Source organism: Cibotium barometz, chromosome 59 (assembly GCF_041138505.1).
Source record: "Cibotium barometz isolate CiBa-2024 chromosome 59, ASM4113850v1, whole genome shotgun sequence".
NCBI lineage: Eukaryota > Viridiplantae > Streptophyta > Polypodiopsida > Cyatheales > Cibotiaceae > Cibotium > Cibotium barometz.
This window is the reverse complement of record NC_141104.1, coordinates 7665138-7687556: the sequence shown is the minus strand read 5'-3', so window position 1 is coordinate 7687556 and position 22419 is coordinate 7665138. Positions and strand designations below refer to the sequence as shown.

The following is a 22419-nucleotide window of genomic DNA, read 5'->3' as shown; positions in this document are numbered from 1 at the left end:
ATCAAGTGGATCTCGGGCCTTGAGGATGGGGGTGATGGTGTTAGCGGACCAAGAGGGTGGAAATCCTTCACAAAGAGCTTTATTGAACATATAGGCTAGTAGGGGCGTCAGGGTATCATCGGCATGTGATGTACTCTGCAGTGAGTCCCTTGTGATCCGGGGCCTGCCCATTACGTAGTCTACTGATGGCCTTGAGGACCATGCCCGTTGTGAGGAAGTTGGAGGCGGTGGGGGTAGAGGTGGCTGATGGGGGATATGATAGAGAGAGAGTTGTATTAAACGTCTTCAAAAGACCCAATGGGTCTATGAGAACAAAAGTGGTAGAAGAGTCGTGCAAAAGACTAACAAAACTTTAAAAAAAAAACTCTTACAAAAAGCTAGACTAGTTGTATGTCTATCTTATCATCATCATCATCAGCATGAGCACGTGTCTACAAAAGACCAAAGGGTTTATGAGACCAGAAGTATTACAATGAACCATGTGGTATTGGGTCATGGAAAAGAAAAAAAACTCATAGTAAAGATAGAGTAGTTGTATGTCTATTTATCATCATCATCAGCATGAGCACGTGTCTACAAAAGACCAAAGGTTCTATGATACTAAGAGTATTACAATGAATTTATGAAGTAAGTGTATCATCTTGGAAAAAAGAAAAAAAAATAGCTACTAGATAAAATCATCATATGAGAAACCATATTACCCTGCAAATGGCTGAGACGTGGAGTAATTGCTCTTAAGATTCTCTTCATGTTTGGCAATTGTCTGGGGTTACATAATACAATAGGTGATGAAAGACATCAGGTTAACACGTGGGAAAAAAATGTAGTCTAGTTATGTTATGAGAGAGATATTAAGGCAATAAACTTAAGTTCTTGTGGGAACATGAACAATGCTAGTTTGAGTATGCTTACATTGTTATGTTTCATCTTTACTTTCAGAATTCTGGGAAGATAACACCAATGGACTATGTGCGAGTAACAAGCACTGCATGGTGTGTGGTCTATACTTAATACTTACAAACCTTTTTCTTCACATTTTTCAAATCAAGAAATGTTCCCATAATGAATGCTGTCTTTTCTTCCTCAGCTTTTGAAAGTGATTCAAATGATCAAAAAATGCATTCAGTTTAAAAGATCTTTGAAAACCGTGTGCAGTGCCCAAATATTCAATATTTATCCAAGAAAGGGAGCTATAATCCCTGGGTCAGATGCTGATATCATTCTATTGAACCCTAATGCAACCTCCACTATTAGTGCTAACACTCACCATTCAAGGATCGACACAAATATTTACGAAGGCTGGACCATGAAGGTAATTATCTTTGCTCTTCTTATTACCTCACTTGATATGAGAAGTAAAGTTGATGAAGACATTGAGTGACACGGGGATATGCAGATTTGGCCCCTACTTGAGTGACAGTGCTTCTAGGCCCATTTCCAGGAGCCCAGGATGAGGGTTGGCTCTTCAACACTCTGGTCACACTAGCCTTGATGTATGGAGCACCTTTCTGGGTACCAGATCTGTCAAAGCAGGATTGGCAGCGTGTGGAGAGGCCCTAGGTCATGATGTTCTCTCGCACAATTTGCAGCAAACCATCAGTCCCACATGCGATCATTTAGGCAGAGTTCGCTGCAGACCCCATGATGGTGGACGCAATTTTTCAGACAGACAGTCACCTACTGTTATGATCCATGTTATTTGATGGACAATAGTCATGCTCATTTATTATTTGACAGGGACGCCCGAGTATTTTTACTAGTCAGTAATGGATGGATTTCTATGTGTGGGTGGACTCCCACGTGTATGTGGTGACATTTTGGTATTTGATTTATATTTTTTATACTGATGCCTATTTCTCATGAACGTGTTAGGATTGATTGATGCGATGTCAATTGATTGTCACTGACGTGGTTTATGTTTATGAGTTTAGGTGATGAGGTGTGCAAGGGTACCAACTTAGGTGTTGCACAATGCGAGGGTACTAATTTAGGTGTCACACGGATGGTGGATTGAGCCGTGGTGTGTGGACAGGTCTCATTATTATATTCACAATATTATGTGGCCGTATGATGGCGTTTGATATTATTTTGACATCATTGTGATGTGTGTGCACGCATGTGTCAATTTATTGTACAGTGTACGTGCGAGCACTAGTTGATTTATTTTGTAATGTGCATATGTGCACAAGTTAGATTATTGTATTAGAAAATTGTGCAAACGTTAGAAGACTTGAGGACACAGGCTAATTTAATGGCAAAGTCCAAATATGGATGTGTGCTCTATTTTTGGCTCAAGGCTTACTTTTGGAATATCACACAAATACCCACGCGAGAAGAAGCACTCACGTTGGTGGGGGAGATTGCACCCAGTCTTGTGTTCTTGATCTTTCATGCTTTTGATTCATGCTATGATGTTATGGTTTAATTTCTTTTATTATTGAATTTGTGGAATAATTTAATCTCCATGTACCATGGTCCTATAGCAGTTGATACCACTATTACAGGACCATGGTACATGGAGATTAAATTATTCCACAAATTCAATAATAAAAGAAATTAAACCATAACATCATAGCATGACACGTGAGTGGCTTCTTCTCGCATGGGTATTTGTGATATATTCCAAAAGTAGGCCTTGAGCCAAAAATAGAGTACACATCCATATTTAGGCTTTGCCATTAAATTAGCCTTTGTTCTCAAGCCTTCTAAGGTTTGCACAATTTTCTAATACAATAATCTAACTTGTGCACATATGCATATTACAAAATAAATCAACTAGTGCAAACACGCACACTGTACAATAAATTGACGCGTGCGCACACATATATCACAATGATGTCAAAATAATATCAAACGCCATCATACGGCCACAAAATATTGTGAGTATAATAATGAGATCTGTCCACACGCCACGGCTCAATCCACCATCCGTGCAACACCTAAATTGGTGCTCTCACACTGTGCAACACCTAAGTCGGTACCCTTGCACACCTCATCACCTAAACTCATAAACATAAACCACGTCAGTAACAATCAATTGACATCGCATCAATCAATTTTAACGCGTTCATGAGAAATAGACATCAGCATAAAAAATATAAATCAAATACCAAAATGTCACCAAATACACCTGGGAGTCCACCCACACATGGAAATCCATCCATTGCTGACTAGTAAAAATACTCGGGCATCCCCGTCAAATAATAAATGAGCATGACTGTCGTCCATTCAATAACATGGATCATAACAGTCCCCCCTGTTGGGAAGCAACTGTCGTCAATTGTGCAATCAATGAGTGGATGGCTTCATGGCACAAGTGGAGGACAAGATCATCACATCAAATAATTTTGAAGACAAAACCAAACAAGTGAACGCATGTGAAACGGATCTAAGTGTCTCATTTCATAGAGGTACCTTCCACATACAAACACCAACTGGTGAAAGATAGAAGACATAGATGCGTCTGGTGTAGCCATGTGAAACCAATCTAATGTCCCATACCATAGATTAATCACTACCTTAAGAACAGAAGTTTGAGACGGAGTAGCTAATTCCCTCTGAAACTTTCATTCCAACACAACTTTTCTCTATCCTCAAATTTAGACTACAAGTCTTATTCCAAAAATGAATTAGGTCGAAATGGAAATTCTAAATCAACTAGTGCTCGCACGCATACTGCACAATAAATTGACACGTGCGCGCACCCTCATCACAATGATGTCAAAATAATATCAAACGCCATCATACGGCCACAAAATATTGTGAATATAATAATGAGATGTGGCCACATGCCACGGCTCAATCGGGGATTTGTTCTTGATCTTAATCTTGTAATTGTCTAACTAAATTCAAATATACTTGCACGGGAAGAGTAGAATCTGTAGCGAGAGTACAAGGCTTTGGACAAGGACACAATTCATCTAAAAATCCACGAGGTAAAGAAGAGAAGGTATGGAAAACCTTTGGGCAAAAGAAGCTATGTTTATGTGAATTTTGTGAGCCATTAGATCAAATAACATGGATCATAACACCTACCTCCATCACATCAGCACAAAGAGGCCCCACAGATACCCGAGGCTTGCCCTGGTGTCCACAAGGTAGCTCGCACTTGAGGGTACATCCGAGTTTCCACCTGGTTCTTAGGACACAGGCTCCAAATGGACCACCTCCCATCTCTTCAGTACAACCTGGACTCCTATTTTCTCCAGCTCTCCCATGAGGACGTGAACCGGACTATCCGGTTCCACCTCCTTAGCCTCCACATTACACAACACATGGGTTGCATCTTTGGAGCTTCCACGGAAGATGCACTTCTACGGAGAGTATTTTCTCAGGCTCATAGAGGATGGCTTCATCCAATTGCCAGGCTACCTGGGTTTCACATGTCACATGCCATGCGGATCACGATTGGCCAGCTACAGGTATCCTCCCACCGCCTACGGGTGGTGACTGGTCGGGCAAAGCACATATTCAGAGGTGGAGAGCTCATACGGCAACCTCGGGAGGAGAGAATTTGCAGATTATGCCACAAGGGTCGAGACAGAGGAGCACTATACCTGTCACTACCCAATGTACTATGAGATCTGTGGGAGATACCATTGTCTTGTTCGTGAGGGTTTTGGCCCATTATCTAGGATCATGGACTTCCTGGACCAGCGCTATCTGGGACTCTTCCTACTGGAGCTTCACAGAAATAGTGATACACTCCTAAGACAATGTCGCCACAGCCACCATCCCTCCTTCCTCACTGGCCGACCATCACCAGTTTCTTGGAGAGGATATCGGCATAGTGGACCTCGCGGGTCCACCATATGATACCTCAGCTCTGCCGTGTCCCCGAGGAGTCACCTCAGAATGGACTTGCACGCTTTGATGTGTTAGACATCCTCCTCCTCTCAGATTTAGCCGAGGGGCTTCGAAGACATTTGGATGCCTTACAAGATTTTTGCATTCAGTGGGACCTCACTGTTAACACTGTTAAACCAAGGTAATGGTCTTTCATACCTCCTTTCCCTACACATCCAGATTGAGTTTCACATACAGAGGGGATACTATGGAGATTGTCTGCCTTGGTGTGACTTTCAGTGGCCCACACTTCACCATGGTTCGTGTAGCACATGCTAGAGTGACACAAGGATATGCATCCTTGAGCTTACTTGACCGGCAATGCTTTGAGGCACATTTCCAACAGGCCAAGACGAAGGGTTGGCTTTTTGACACCCTCGTCACACCAACCTTGATGTATGGAGCAGCCTTCTGGGGGCCAGGTTTATCCGATGAAGATTGGGAGTGAGTTGAGAGGCCCTAGGTCATGATCTCCCGGCACGATCCGCAGCAAACCATCACTCCCCTCCAGATTATCCAAGAAGAGTTTGTTGTAGCCCCAATGGTAGTGGATGCACTGTTCCAAACAGTCACATACTTCCATCACATCAGTCACATGGATTCCCACAGGTAGCCGAGGCTTGCCTTGGAGTCTTCGAGACAGCAAGCACTCTCGAGGGCCACCTTGGAGTATGGTATGCCCGAGTTTCCACTTGGTTCTCAGGATATGGGCTCCGCATGGACCGCCTCCCATCACTTAGGTACAATTCGAACTCCCCTTTTCTCCAACTCTCTCATGAGGACACCAACCGGTTTATTCGGTAAGATCTTTTCATCCTCTACACCCAGTGTATAAGGATCACACCTTAGGAGCTTCCACCGAAGATGCACTTCTACAAAGATCACTTCCTCAAGCTCATTGAGGATGGATTCATCTAGCAGTTGGGCTACCTGAGTATTCCCGTGTCCCATGTCATGTGGATTGTGATTGGCCAGATCCCACTGCCTCAAAGTGGAGAGAGGGAGAGCTGAGCCTCTCTTTAGAGCCGGGGGGCTCATACAGAGACCCAAGGAGGAGAGGATCTGCTAATTATGCCATACAAAGGCTGAGATAGAGGAGCATTACATATGTTGTTGCCCGATATAGTATGTGATCCGTGGGAGGTTTCACTGCCTGGTCTATGAGGGAAGGGCTCTTCTTGCTCAAGCTTCGCAGACACAGGAACACCTTCTTCAGAGAACTTCGGCCCTAGCCACCCAGACCCCTCCCTTGCCAGCCACCATCACCAGGTTTTTTTGGACTGAGGCGGAGGAGAACACCCGTACAGTGGATTCCGTGGACCCGCTCAGGTTGTTATGGACCCACCTCACCTGAGAGGAGTTACCTCAAACCGGGCCTTTGCATTTTAGTGTGCCGGACGCCCCTGGCCCTCGGGACGTTGGCCAGGATCCCCTCATTAGCTCTAGATTTAGGACATATTCCATCGCCATCGAGCTACCTTTCCAGATGGTGTAGGTAAGGGAGACCTCTGTACCCATCATAAGCAGAATGTCTTGTATGCTTAGTACTTTTATGGAGAACCCCTCTTTTGAAACTCACAAAGAGTTAATGTGTCACCATTTCTTTATGTTGGATAAAAGAAAAAGGCATTCTTCCCCATAGGTCTGGCCTCACACAATTCAGCTTGCAACAACTCAATAGTGTTTAGAAAGTTTGCACATTCACACTTCAAACTTTGAAGATAGGTGGTGATGGAAGATGGATCTAAAATTTTCAATGCATGATATCGGAATCGCACTTTGAGTCTACTAACATGAAAGACAGGATGATTCGTTATCTTGAGGAAGTTCTAGGCGATACGCAACATCACTAATCTTCCTTTCTGGCGATGAAACCTGGAAGACAACTTATAATGTTTGCCTGTAGGCATAGTACTAGAATCCTTAGGTATTCCAATGTCAAAGACCCTGGGAGAGCTTTTTTGGCTAGCATAAGTCTGAGCTCAATTCTGAGCTGTGATTACACACTCCTTGGCGAGGTTAAGTTTCTCTTGCATATTCTGCAAGAAATCTCTCACCTACCGATCTTGGATTTTACCCAATCTTGAAGGTATCACTGACCGAGATTAAATACCCTACATAAGCATAAAAGAAACTGAAGCATGTCGTGGAATGCTTATAACTGTTTTATGCGAATTCCAAGTTGTGGAAGGTACCTTCCCCACTCCAACTGCCTTTTTGAAACAAAGGCTCTCCAAGGTGATTAGTACATTCAATTTGACCATCACTCTCCAGTTGACCAGAGGAGGACATACTTAACCTAGTTTCCAATTTAGCAAACACCACTTGCCAAAATCGTGCAGTGAATTTAGGGTTGCAATCACTGACTATCTCTTCAAGTAAACGAGTAAGCCTGTATAAACTTCTCTACGAAATAAGTAGCCAGCTAATTGTAGACCGTGTTGGGAGAAACCTTGCCATCTTTGTTAGTCTATCACAACTACCCAGATAGCATCATGTCCCTGATTCGTTTGAGGTAACCTAACGATAAATCCATTAAGGTACTTTGCCACTTGGCTTCTAATATCTCTAGAGGATGAAGTAAACCACCCTGCCTAAGGCAATCAGCCTTATTCACTTAGCACTGGCTCCACTTCTTTACATAATCCTCCATATAGGACTGCATCTATGGCCAAATAGAAATATCTGTTGAGTATTGCAAGAGTTCTTGAATGCTTGGGTGCTGTGCACTTTGAGCATCATGACACTCCAACAGAATTCTCCTCTGCATATCATCAACGTCCGGCACACAAACTTTATCTTTTCACAATCGAACAATCCATCGCGAATGGAATACTGCTGAATTGTCCTCTCTTCGTCCTCACGGCTTATCTGGGTATCCGGATTTCTTAGATCACTTGAGCTGCCACCATCTGAACAAGATGCCTCGGTCTTTCCAAAGAAATGATCTCCTTGGCAAAGCCCCTTAAGAGAAAGATAGGGGTCAGTCCGTATCTCAGCGAGTGACAATGCATTAACCTCTGGAATCTGAGTAAGGGCATCTGCACATAGTGCAACATTGTATTTGGGGGTGTAGAGCTAGCTGCTCAGAGGATTTGGGGCTCTCTAGCTCAGCTTATGTGCAGATTGAGGAGAGAGACCATTTATGTTACTTGAGGCTCTGTTGCTTGGCTCACTCAGTTTGGTCCACAAATATTTTTTGAGGGCATGGATCAGGATACTGCCATAATGATATGCAGAGGTGTGTCCCAACGTTGCATGCTACAGGATGTTTCTCATAGACCACCGCTCATTGCCAGTATCACAACTTGGCAGATTTGGAGGGCCAGATGCACAGAGACTATTGAGGGCACTGAGATATACGACACTCAATCCATTTGTACTATATGAGGAGATATTATCCATTCTTATGGCCACATGGGCTCGTATACTGAGACCTTCCAGATCTGTGCATGCAATGCGCACTGTGTCATGAGGGAGTTGGATCAAGGGATCTTTTTCTCAACGATCAACCTACCTTTTGGGATGAGGTTTTGTTTTGCTTTGGGTTTCAGCCATGATTTTGTAATGAATAGAAGTCTCCTTTTGCCAATATATATATATATATATGTACACGGTTGCGAGAACCCGTGCGATATCGTATCTCAAGATCAAACTATTGCATGAGTTCAACCCACCTTGCTTTGTGAGATATACGACATTGAGATATACGACACTCAATGCATTTGTACTAAATGGGGAGATATTATATTCACTCTTATGGCCACATGGGCTCGTATACAGAGACCTTCCAGATCTGTGCATGCAATGCGCACTATTTTCATGAGGGAGTCAGATCAAGGGATCTTTTTCTCAATGATCAACCTACCTTTTGGGATGAGGTTTTGTTTTGCTTTGGCTTTCAGCCATGATTTTGTAAGGAATAGAAGTCTCCTTTTTCCAATATATATATATATATATATATATATATACGGTTGCTAGACCCCTTGCGATATCGTGTCTCAAGATCAAATTGCTGCATGAGTTCACCCCACCTTGCTTTGTGACTATGCAAATTGCCTTGGTCACAAATGTATTTTGAGTAATGTTGGTCAGTCCACGCAACAAACTTGGAACCGTAGAGATAATGTCTCCACTTCTTGAAGGCATGGATGATTGCAAGAAACTCTTTCTCCTATGAAAACATTGGGCGAATTGGTTGTGAAGCTCTAAGCTCCCCCTCATCCCTGCGCCCCGCGGCCCCCCCTTTCCTTTGCATCCTCAGCACCTGCCCCCTATCTTCTTCCGTCCCCTGCACCTCTTCCTCCCCCCGGCCCCCTGTTTCCGCCACCGTCCTCCCTCCCTTCCGTGCGTAGCTGCGTATCCCTTCCGTGGCCGCCTCTCCGCTCCCCTTTTGCCCGTGTGCCCTCTATGCCCTCTGTCCAGCCCGCTATCCCCCCCTGTCCTACGCACTGCCGCCCTGCCCCCTGCTTCCGCCAACAACCCCCTCCCCCCCTTTTTTTCTTGCTTCTCTTTCCTCCTTCCTTGTTTCCGGTACCCTCTCCCTCTGCTGTTTCCAGCAGGTTTGTTTTCAGGTCTTCGGGGTGTTTTTCTCCGACAAGCCTCGGCATTTTCTGGTCTTTCCCTCATGAGGACTCCATGGCAGCCGCTCTGTCATCCCCAACCGAGGCCGCCGTTGCTTGCATATCTTTCTCCGAAGTGGACCTACAGATTCTCGCCCACGATCATCGCATCACTAGAGGCCTCCACCTTGGTCTGCAAGATTGTTGGTAGCCGCCCTGTGCATGAACAACTCAGACAGGCAAGCATCATTGAAAGATCACCAACATTCACCCTCTCACCTAGTGTTCTGACAGGCCAAGCAGCCTCTCTGAGCCCCCGACGGGCCCCTTCCCTCAGCTTTCCACTCCGCCCCTCCACCCTCTCTCGCCGCCTCCCCCGCCTCCTCCCTCAATCCTGACACCGACTATACCTGCCGCAGTGCACTCCTCCCCACCTTTATCGTCCGACCCCCCCCCCCCCCCCCTTCTGCCTCTCAAGAGCACTCTTGTCGTCCCCCAACAGCCCCTGACCCAGAGCACAGGCAGCCGGCGGGATCAGTACGTCACTTGATTCCTTGATTTTTTGAGCCGGTAGAGATGACCATTGCCGCCTCCCCGGTGAGGGCTCTTCCAGGTGGGGCTCCTAGGATCTTGGGACAGCCTGTGGTCTACAGTTTCTTCCGGTGTTTGGCGACGGAAGGGACCGACGTGTTTGAGAAGGCAGTAGCCCCTGTTGGGGTATGTGTGGTTTTTCACCACTCCAAGCCCTCTATGCCAAATAATGGCGTGATGATCTTCTCTTTCCCCTTGAGTGCATCCCCGGGGAGAGAGTGGGATCCTGAGTTGGTGGCAGTTGCCATCCAAGGTCAGGCAGTCGAGCTCTCCACCATCTCCACGATCTTCGCATCACCGACATTCTCACCTTTTTTGGCCTCTAGCTAGGATGGAGCTTGGAGGTTTAGCCCATCGAGGCCAGAACGGGGAGATGGTAGTCTCCAGTTTGGAGGTGCTGCTCTGTGTGTTCATGCATACTTCTGTTGCAGTACCTCGTCCCCCTCTTACAGATACCTCCACTGTAATTAATGGAGTGCGAAGCATGCATATGCGCATGCTCGTACAGAGTGGCATCACATGGAGGACAGGATTAGTACCCACCTAGTGCGCCTTCGCCCCCGCACGGATCGTGATTATTCCCTGTCTAAACCCTCGGAAAAGGCTCTTCGAGTGGATGGGTAGTTTTGCTAGTGCCGCATCACACAGAGATTGATAAGCAGATTGTTTCATGGAACATTCAGGGTTTAGGGGGGCCTCAGTGCTTTCATGGACGAGGCGAGATTCAGAGGCCATAGTGGGGGGACCCATAGACATTCTTTTCCTCCAGGAGCATTATCTCTCAGAGGGGCGCACCCGCAGATGCAGGAAGATTCTTCTAGGCAGCGTCAAAACTTTTTGGTCCCCATCCTTTGGCCCCTCAAGGATGCAGGGAGGGGTTTGTATATCTGTCAGTGAGCAGATACTGCCGGCAATGACTGGCTCAAGCGTCATTGTGCCAAGGCATGCACAATGGATTACCATTACTATTGGAGAGGATAGCGTTGGCTTCCTCAACATTTATGCTCCGAACACTGCTGTAAGTAGAGCCCTCTTTTGGAGCTCAGTACGGCAGACCCTCCCTTAGGTTGACTTTTGGTGCTTGGGCGGTGACTTTAACATGATAGAGGCAGCAGAGGACAGACTTGGAGGTGGCACGGCCACAATTTCAGGAGCAGAGTACTCAACCTGGGAGGATGATTCTTCCAGTCAGGGAACAAGACCCTTGGCATCTTCCAGAGTTAAGGTGTAGCCCTAGGAGCCTTTGCTTCTCGAGATCGAATAGGAACAGCACCGGCCCCAACCTCTCTAGACTTGACAGGTTTTATGTTGATGAGTGGGCTTGTAGCCGAGGGGGTATGATTGGTATTTTGGCAGGTACTTCATTTTCTGATCACGCCCCGAGTATTTCGTCCTTAGAGGACCCCTGGAGGCATGACAGGCATGTGAGCTTGAGGATTCTGGACAGCCTTACTTAAGACCCCGAGATATGCAGCAAGATAGAGCAGATATTGGCAGGATTGGATTGTCTTTCAGGCACTGTTGCGTGCACATTGGATGAGAGCTTAGGAGATGACAACAGTTTCTTGCAAGAGGTAGCCCAAAGCCGATTAGAGGGTTTTCGGGAGCAGGAGAGGAGTTTGAGGAGGGGTCTTGCCTCTTTACAACGGCTTCAGGAGAGGTCCCCGGATAGCCAGTGGATCGAGAGTTGGCTTGCCACCGCTCGCACGGAGATTAGATCCATAGAGGAGAGGAGGGTGGAGTACAGGTATCATGCCAGGGCCTCTTTCTGGACTCAGTCTGGCGACAAAGTCACATGGGATTTCTTTGAGATAGCCGGCCCCCATAGGAGGAGAGACGGTACTCGTAGGTTGTGTGGCGAGGATGGAGCTATTGTTTCAGATCCCCACTAGGTGAGAGCCATCACCACGGACTTATTTCGATCCCTCCTCACTAGTGCCCCAGCATCTCCGCAGGTGGTGGACTCACGCGAGAGGGTCTAGTGGCATACGAGGGAGGTGGTTCCCCCTTCTCTTCAGTCATTCTTATTGAGGCATAATTTTGGATAAATTTCTTAAAGAAGCCCATAAAATCCAAAAAGGATTTTACCTTTTGTATAGTCCGCAGCTCTGGTCACTCAAGAACTTGTCTCACTTTGTTTGGGTCTAAATGTATACCAACCTGAGTTATGATATGACCCAAATAAAGGAACTATGTTTTAAAAAGTTACACTCGGATTCCTTTGCATAGAGCTTCTTCTGTCTCAATAAGTGCAAGTCAGTCCTTAAATGCCACACATCTCAACCTCTATGCTCCTAACCATAGAGGTTAGAGGATTGCCTTTTGGAAATCTCTCACTACACTGATTCCTCTTGCTGACCATTGGATTATTGGTGGGGATTTTAACATGGTTGAGATGCCAACGGATAAAAGAGGTAGACATGAGGGCTTGGTGCATCCTCTTGAAAGAGCGTCACAGCAGAGATTGTTGGCATGAGGATGACATTTTGAGGAGACCATCCACTCTTCTTTATTCATGGTCTAACAGGAGAAGAGATGCAGGATGTATTTATGCACGGTTAGACAGATTTTATGTGGATGATTGGGTGCATGACAGAGGTATTCATTCTTTTATTGCTACAGGCACCTCTAAATCGGATCATTGCCCAGTGGTTTTATGTATTAGAGATTCGAATTGCCATGGATAAGCACCCCATGTACGCATCCATGATCATTTATTTTCAGATGCAGAGCTACGCGTCGTATGCTTGATATTTGGAGATCTCATGATTTCTCACAGGCCTCTCAAAGCCTGGTCTCTTCTCTCTGTGATATTAGTGACTTTTATCACACATGTGCCCTGTCTAAGAGGCAAGAGGCCTTGAATTTAGAAAGGGCTATTAGACGTAGATTGGCTGCCTTGCAGAAAGAGCACGAGAAACATCCTCATGCTCAATGGGTTGCAGATTCTTTATGTATTGTTAGGTCAGAACTTCATCACTCTCTTGAGCAGCGCGCGGAGTACCGTTTTCATGCCTAGGAATCCTTTTGGACACAGATGGGTGGTAGATGTAACAAACATTTCTTTGCTACTCACGGCCCATCTCATGCTAGAGATAGTGTTAGGCAGTTGTAGGATTCACATGGCACTCCTCACTCAGATCCTCTTATGGTTAGACAGATTGCCACGGATTTCTATCGCCAGCTTTTTAGTGCTGAGCCGCACTCTAATTTGAGACATAGGGCACAGAGGTTTGGAATGCATTGCCACATTTGATCACTGAGGAGATGTGTGCCGCTCTGGATGCCCCTTTTTCTATGCTGGAGTTCAGCCATGCTCTTCACAAATCATGTCTTACCTCATGGTAAGTGTCCAGGGGAGGATGGCCTCTCCCGTGTTTTTTTCATTACTTTTTGGGATGATATTGGGGCTGAGATCACATCGGCTCTGCAGGAGATGTGGGACACAGGTTCTATGCCTTCTTCTCTCACTGAGGGGCTTATTTATCTTATTTCTAAGAGTGGGGATAAGACATTGATTGGCCAGTGGAGACCTATATCCTTACTTGGGACTGCATATAAGATTCTTGCTAAGGCAATGAGCATCAGATTGTAGCTAATTTTGTAGGATGTCATTCATGATACTCAGAATTGATTCTTACACGGCAGGAGCATCTTTGATAACATTTTCTCGTTTTGGGAGGTTGTCGAATGGGCTAAAGCGAGCAATCAACCCTTAGTTATTCTGCTCTTGGATTTTGAGAAGGCCTATGATAGAGTAGATTGGGACTTCCTTGAGGGTACTGTTAGCCATATGGGCTTCTCTCAGAGATGGATCAAGGGAGTTTCATGCATGTATCGTGATGCCCACAGTAGAGTGCTCGCTTGCGGTAATAGAGGAGAGCGGTTTCAGATTTCTCGCTCAATACAGCAGGGTTGCCCTTTAGCCCCATTATAATATATCATAGTTGTAGAGGCCATGAGCATCTTTCTCCGATCCACTACTGGTATTTCTCGATAGAGGTTGCCTCTTCGTAGTCAAGAGGAATTAGTTGACTCTAAGTTAGCTGATGACACAGCCATGTTCTTGGAGGCTTCACATATATGCTTATGTTCCTTCCAGGTAGCACTAGAGGAGTTCTGTTTGGCAGCAGGGGCACTCATTAATTGGCACAAATCTGTTGGTTTTTAGGTTAGTGATTCACCGAGAGTTGCTTGGGGTGCAGAGCTTGGTTTTACTTGGATCAGCAGAGGATGCACTGCTAGATATTTGGGATGCCAAGTTGGGATTGATATTTCTCCTGCACAATAGTTTGCTCTGGTACTTATGAGTATCTGGAAGAAGCTCCTCCATTGGAGCTCCAAGAGATTAGATTTAGCTTCCAGAGCTTTGGTGGCTAATCAGGTTTTGCTTGCCTCAGCTTGGTTTATTGCCTCTTGTTGGTGCTGCTCTCATGCGTGCATTGGCCAAATGCAGAGATTGATCCGCAACTTTCTCTGGTCGGGTTTGGATGGCACCTCAGACACTCGTGCCAGGGTAGCTTGGCTCACAGTTACTTAGCCCAAACGAGAGGGAGACTTGAATATTATCGATCCAGATGTTCAGTGCAGGGCGTTGCTATGCAAACTTGTGGTCAGAGGTTTCCTACCAGGCACTGAGCCTTGGAATGATTTTTTCTTGTCTCAGATTTCCGGATGTACACCCAAGGTCAGGAGAGACTGGATGCCCAGCACGATTTTTGTTCACAGAGGCTAATATCAAGGCACCATCTTCCCCTCTTGTTGCAGCCATTGTTAGAGCATGGAGAAGCATGAGATCTTTTTTGCGACAAAGGTTTCCTAGGTCTTTGGATGAGGCTGACCGACAACCTATTATGTGGAACGAGCTCATCAGGGATGAGGCTGGTTGGCTACTTGGTGCATCTCGTTATATGCAGTGGTCAGGATGGGAGAGATGTGCATACATAGTTCTTGCTTGGAAGACCTTTAAGAGTCTTTCGAAATCGGAGAGCTGCATCCATTCAGCATCTTACAGGCTCTCGCATTCGTATTGATCAGATTGATGCAGCTATTCCGCATGAGTGGCTTTCTGGGACCTTTCATGGAGACTATCATCCGAGTTGACTGGGAGTTTTTTCGAGGATAGGCATACCTCTGCAGGTCATTGCTCTTTGGGCCAGGAGGCTACAGATTGCATCATTTACTCTATCATGCCTGGAGGGAGATTGAGGAGATGTAGTATTTTGTGGAGATCATCCGAGATACTAGGCTTAGTCGAGTGAGGATTGTTGGTCGTTTGGGGAAGCATTGGTTCATTGACCCTTCTCCTCAGATAGTGACTCATGGCTCTTGGTGTTTGTGGTTATATGGTGGCAGTCCTATCAGATATCTTCAGTGGGATCAAGGAGAGTGGGAGTGGATTGATGCCTTCGATTCTTTGAAAAGCCTTCCTTCTTTCAGTTTCACCGTCCGGAATGCCAGGCTTCTCCTCACTCGATAGATGCATAGGATCCCTACTCTCAGGCCTCATTGGGAGAGCTATGATATTTCTCTAGTGATACAGTGCAGATATTGGCGTAAACTTTGGCACTCGTACAAAAGAAGCCAGATTTCTCATTTCTTTCGGTTATTCTTTCATGGTGGTCTCCCCATCAATCAGTGGAGATCGGTTTTCAGTGTAGCACCTTCCTGTCCTAGGTGTGCGGCAGATTCTGAGACTGTACAACATTGTTTATGGGGATGCAGCACTGCACAGCAGATTTGAGGTTCTGTAGCCCAACTTATGGGCAAATTGAGTGGCCGAGCCATGCGTGTGACTTGGGGGGCAGTTGCTTGGCTTTCCCAGTCCAGTCTATAGCTTTTTTATGAGGGCAATGGTACACAGATTCTGCTATTTTCATTCGTAGAGGTATTGCCCAGTATGGTTTATTGCAGGATGTTCCTCACTCTGATTATACACCCCCCAGACAGAGGATTGACACCAGTTGGGAGATTGTTGCCAGTATTACAGCATGGCAAATGTGGAGAGCTAGATGCACGGAGGCTATTGAGGGTGTCCAGATTTTTGGGTCTCAATGCATTAGTTCTATATGGGGTGATATCATCCGCTACTTGGGCTTGCATTCAAGGGTCCTCTCGTTTTGCGCAAGCGAAGCGCGTGATATTTATGCGGGAGTGGGACCATGGCATCTTCTTTTCCTCTAGTACCACAGGTCTTACATGGCATCATGATGCTCGTCGGTGGTTGAAATCACCTTACATATTGGGGTGATTCTATTCTTTTCCGGCTTATAGCTGTGATTGTTGCATGTTTTTTTCATACTTACTAGAAGTCTCTTTTTGAAAAAGAAAAAAAGAAAAAAAAAGCACTCTTACTTTAGTTTTGTTCTTTTTAAAAGCTGACCCTTAAATTAAGCCCCCTTCTGCTTTAGCACAAAGAAACTCACTTATGCTTTTTGTAACCCCTAGCTTTTCCCTATTTTAATAATCACACCTCTTTTAGCCTTGTTCGTCCCACACAACCCTGTACAACTTTCTGCTCTACTCGCTATCCTCCTGCACGACCGCCCAGCTTCTCCCGCGTTGCACAGTCTGTCTGTGCGCACTGCCCAGATTGCTGCTACCTGCTGTCTAGACCTTTGCCCGTTGCCCATTGCCCGTGCTGCTGCATTCCAACCTTATGCATATGTCTAGGCGGCTGCCTTTCAGCAGATGGCACTGCTTTTTATGCATTGCAGCATGGCTGCCCAGGCATCATACATGGCCTGAACTCGCTTTCCTGGCTGCGCCTCTTAACAGGCTGCCCTAGCCACCTTGCAAAAAGCCATGGTCGCCATGGCCCTATCCCTCCATGGAAATTCCACAACTCAAAGTTAGAGTGCTTCTCTTTGCTCCCCTGGCCACTCACTCTACCATCCCTACGTGCAGACAAAGGGCAAATCTTTACGGGCGAAGAAGTCTACTCCCAGATGAGGAACAGCCCATGCTTTCTTTGAGCGCTCCTCTTTGCTCCCCCGGCCACTCACTCTACCCCTATCTGCCAACAAAGGGGAAATCTTTAGGGGAAAAGAAGTCTACTCCTGGGATGAGGAACAGCCCACGCTTTCTTTTCCCTTCCTCGGAGAATCCATGGCTTCCTAGCCATGCCCTTGACCACCACGTCCACAGTTCCCTTTTGCGTCTATACGCTCTGACACCAATGTAAGGTCATCCATGACCAAGCCCTGGACTTTCTGACATGGAACCATGTAGGAGTGAGGCTTAAAGTTCACCTCCCAGCCATAGAGTCCTCCGGAATCACTCCCGAGCTGGAGCAATAACTGCATCCTTGGAGAAGCTCCCCCACAGTAAGACGTGTAGCATCCCATATTACATACTAAAGATTTTGTCTCGCAGTAAATATCCCCAATGGGCCATGCTCAACGATGTTCATGCTGATGGTCATTGTCAAGCTGAACATTCATGTCCATCGCACGATCGTTATGTGCTTCATCAGCCATGATAAATCCCAAGGTGATATGCTGCTGGCCAAGGGAAATCTCCCATGCTAGAAATATTTGAAGGTTTTTTAAAGGCTAGAAACAGGGAGAGCCACAAGCAAAGAAGAAAGAAAAACACAAAAGTTAAAAGAACAAAAATCTTGGGGGTGGCCTAAATTTTAAGTATAAAAAGAGGGTCTCCACTCATGGTTTCTCCACCCACAAAGTGCATGATCTCCCAGGTAAAGAGGCGGCCAGATTCCAAGAACAGGATTTGTACTTGTGTGCATGGGAGACTCGAGAGAGCAAGATTTACCAGCTCTTCATCTCTATATACACTAGTGAAAAAACATGTGGTTTCTCTCTCAAAAAAGACAGCTGCTTTTACTCTCAAAAATGTCCACTATTGCTCCAAAAAAACGTTCAAAGCTTTCTAATGGCCTGTTTTTTGCACACATGTTGTGGGTGATGGCTGCACAACAGCTGCCCCTCCTTTCGCCATGGTATGCGCTAGTCATGGACTGGTGTAGGTTGCCGGCCTCCTTGCTAGGCTACGCCACTCAGCTGTGGGGCCAGGATAGCCATGCTTGGCTTGTCGATGTGAGCCTTGGGCCTGCTCAGCCCTCTATACCACCACCCGACCCCCTTTCCATAGGGTTTTCAACCCGCAACCTACTCTATGGGTACTCGCACCTTAGCCAATAACGCTTACAAAAGAAACAGCACGTCTCTCTCTCTCTCTCTCTCTCTCTCTCAACACCACACATTCCTTTAACGCTAGCAAATCCTTGTAAAAAACAGACTTTAACAAGGCAATGTCTTTAGTGAAAGAGAAATGATAAGAGTAATACTTGGAATCCCGACATCTATGGCTAGATAAGCATAGCTGTTTAGCCTCACGTTAGGTTGCTTTGATACCAACTGTAAAGTCCTCCACAAGATCTACCCTAATCACAGGTGAATCAAAGGTTAGTACAAAACCAAATCATGGCGTAGCAGGCTAGCTCACCTCCCAACCACGACCGGCATCCACCGGTCCAAAGCTAGGGCTCCAGCATAAAGGCCCATGTCTAACTCGGGCATCCCATACCACTGAAGCATGCCCAAAGGCCTTCGACATGCCAACCTATGTACTCACCATGTGCTTAGCATTTGCATCCTCGTCCAAGCCAGATCTCATAATAACCAGGGCCCCACTTATATAGTGATAACTATGCCATAAATAGCTAACATGCTATACTGGTTTTATCAATCTAGGAGCCCTAGCCCAAGTATCAGCCTGCTGACCCTTAATCCTGGCCCCCTAACCCCATTGGATTAGGTCCCTAATCCATAGATTAGGGTCCAGGCACATAACATTTAGTCTTTTGACTCATCTCATTCTCCAAAAGTGTCTCACATAAATCCTTATACGTAAGAGACAGATTCTTAACTTGAGAATTCAAAGAACTGACAAGACCATATGATTGGGGTAGGATCCTTATGCATTTAGATGAAAGATCTTGGGTCATAATTGTGGTCCCAAATAGCCGCTACCTGATCACGCAAGTTCTTAATCCTTGTGATTAATTGCTCCACTACTTGTGTATCAAAGATCTAATACAAAGCAAGCTGATTCTGAAGGTTTTGAATCCTTGTTTGTTTAGTGGTCTCATATTGGTTCCTTAGAATGAGCTAGGCTTCTACAATGTAGACACATGGTGATGTAGCGTGGTAGCAAAATCATTAACACCTGTGCCAATGGAACACAGAGTGTCTGCAATGCTTTTCCTTTAGTCCAAAACAAGAGCAAGATCCTATGAAATTGTTTTGGCTTTTATCCTCGAGATCGGATAATGCAACCAAAATTTCACATGAAGACAAGATTTCCTTCATCTTAAACTTTCAAAGAGTGTAATTGGTCCCATCCAACTTTCCTTCATTGCCAAATAGTGGTGGTTGAGCCCGAGGGGCGTTCCCTATGAGCCATTTCTCCAATCACGCTTCACATAAAAATTTGCCAAAGATCCATGTTTAGAGCCCAACCTTTGATATCATGTAAGATTTTACAACTTGTGTTAACACAAAAATAATGGGACCTTCACAGAGAACAAGATCTAGCAAGATAGAGATGGAGGATAAATTGGATCACTGTTTTTTCAGCAATATTATAATTGATAGCAGTCGCCTTTCATCCCCACACTCCTATGAGGAAAGCTTAGATGGAAATATGAAAAGACAGTGAGATGGAGGCTGTACAAACCGTGAAAGGCGGGTTCACAAAGCAGTGAAGGTAAATCTTAAAACCAATGATCTGAATATAGGAAAGCTGTCAAATGCTTCTATATGTGGTAAGGATGGTTGATGATAGGTTGGCCCATGTCGGCCACTCAACATTGACCGAACTAACAACATGACCGCTTGGGGTAATAATAGACTAAACATAAGACCTATGGTCTTGGCACAACTTTGAGTTCCATTCCAGGTTGTTTGGTGCCCATTCGGACCTTGCAACCCAAGGATAATGTCCCAAGAAGATCTCCCTCTATCATTAGTGCAGTCCGATAAGGGTATATAAACCCACACTTGCATGTAGCAGATTTGGCTACATATGGCTCCACTCCAGTGTCCAAACCGGGCTCTGTCAGTGGGCTCCTGTGCTACTCTGCCACCAAGCAGCTTCTCCTCATTTAAGGGGGCCTTACAATATAGAGCTAGCCGGCACAAACAACATGACGATGGTGGATCATTGATTTCGATACACAGCCCCTCAAAGGAGGAGGTTCTCACTTGCCTCTGCAACTCCAAGGTGTATACACGAAAGAACTTGCAGCCATAGCAGGCAGAGTACTTGAGTAGGAGGCATGAATCACTAATTCATCATACTCAAAACATCTCTAGCCTTCTTGTATCACCCATGATGGACATCCTGGATGGGCCCTTGTTGACATATAGGGTTGATTGACTATTTTTATTCAGCTCCCATATCCCATCACTTATTGTACCCTATACTTGGCATAGTAGGATATAGATTTTTCATCTTGTATAATCTATGTTGCTTTTTCTTATTTCATCCATGATGAGATTTCATGGACACTATGTACACATCATTTTGGTCTCATAGACCCTTTGGGTCTTTTGAAGACGTTAATATAACTCTCTCTCTCTCTCTCTCTCTCTCTCTCTCTCTCATGTACCTAGATCAGATTTTAAAATTCTAGATTTTTGTTCTCTTTCTTTATTACTATTTTGTACCTAGGATGACGTACCTCATGGATATGATGTAACCTTTTGGTCTCATAGGTCATTTTGGCCTTTTGAAGACGTTAATACAACTTTCTTTCTTTCTCTTGCACATGTTGGAAGGTCGTGGCTGGCCGCCTACATCCCACATGCATAGAGTCCCAAGCAATGGGATCATCAATAAGTAATAGAAGACTACGGCCATTCTCACCCCTCCACCAATTTTCGTGGCTTGGAAGGGATTAGAGTGGTGGAGGTTAAGCGCATAGTGGCGTGAACAACCTCCCAGGAAGTGGCCCCCAATTTCCGACATGGTATCAGAGCCAGGGAGGGCATGTTAGGATGTTGTTAGCGGAGCTGGTTGACTTGCCAATTCCTCTCGACGGAGCTAAACGAAGGCCAAATGCGTGTATGAGCAGATGGACAAGCTTGCTGACATGTTGGGTGTAGTAAGGTGTTGTTTGGATGCCCCCTACATCCTTGCCACCAAGGGAGGGTGTTGGAAGGTTGTGGCCTGGCCGCCTACATCCCACGTGCATAGAGTCCCAAGCAATGGGATTATCTATAAGTAATAGAAGACTAGGGCCATTCCCATCCCTCCTCCACCAATTTTCGTGGCTTGGAAGGGATTAGAGTGGTGGAGGTTAAACGCGCAATGGCGTGAACACTAATGGGATGGGTGACCTCCCGGGAAATGGCCCCCAATTTCCAACAGCATGCGTTCACAAACATGCACACACACACACACACACACACCCCTTCATGCACGCATGTGCACATAAACATTTTTCAATGGTGAACTAGTACGTAATAATTTCTTTTGACCATGAATTTTTCTTGATTTTGAGCACAGGGCAAAGTTGAAATGACAATAAGTAGAGGAAGAGTTGTTTGGGAGAATGGGAAGCTGAATGTTGATCTTGGTTCTGGAAGATACGTATCCTTGCCTCCTTTTGGCTTCTTATTTGATGGGCTTGACAAGATTGACTTGACGTATGTGTCATCTCTCAAAGCTCCCAGACCACATGCAGCATAGATTTGTCATGGGTTATATATATCCTTGGGGGTTTAACTCAATGTCCTCAATTCACGTTACCACTGACAGGGTTTTGTTAATTTTGTACTTATAAATTTGTAAATTATACACGTAGATTTTTATTGTTCATGTACATTATATAATATACACATAAGTGCAAGTTTGGCTCACATGTAGATACATGATCACAAATGCCCAAATAAATTGTCAGACCTGACAAATCTTTGGTACTCAATTGAAGAATGTAAAGTTATTACAGTTCCTAATCATCTATCATTGCCATGATAGTACATTTTTTATTTAAAGGTACTGGTGGAGTATTTCAAATTTTGCATGGTGCTTCTCTCTTGCATGGGTGCTTGCTTAGCGTGTGAGCCCTCAATTTATTGACTAATGAAGTAAGGTATAGCAGATAAACTAGAACTAAGGGCACGAAAGAAGTGCCAAGAGAGGGGGATGGGACCAATTTTATTGACTATGGTTTTTACAGAACTCCCACAGGATGCATGCCTCACTAATGTTAGCAGGAGTGCCATTGATGCCCCTCACTAATGTTGGCGGGAGTGCAACTTGATTTTACAGTCTTTTCTCCAATAGCACTCCATCGGCAGCTTCAGCAAGTAGACCTTTCCCACTAGCTGCACCCTTTTGATCATAGTTACATCTTTTGATTGACAGTGGCAAGCACATACTCTTATGGAAATAG

The 22419-nt window shown here is 45.4% G+C and overlaps 1 protein-coding gene across 1 annotated transcript in view; it reads left to right on the top strand.

Annotated features, from left to right (window-relative positions):
* Positions 1–22019, top strand: part of PYD2 (pyrimidine 2) — a 45612-nt gene extending 23593 nt beyond the window's left edge. The window contains exons 2-4 of the mRNA XM_086793155.1: positions 940–992; positions 1156–1312; positions 21531–22019. Coding sequence (XP_086649281.1) covers positions 940–992; positions 1156–1312; positions 21531–21713 — 393 coding nt within the window. The 3' untranslated portion in view covers positions 21714–22019. The remainder of the gene's footprint in view (positions 1–939; positions 993–1155; positions 1313–21530) is intronic.
* The last annotated feature ends 400 nt before the right edge of the window (positions 22020–22419 follow it).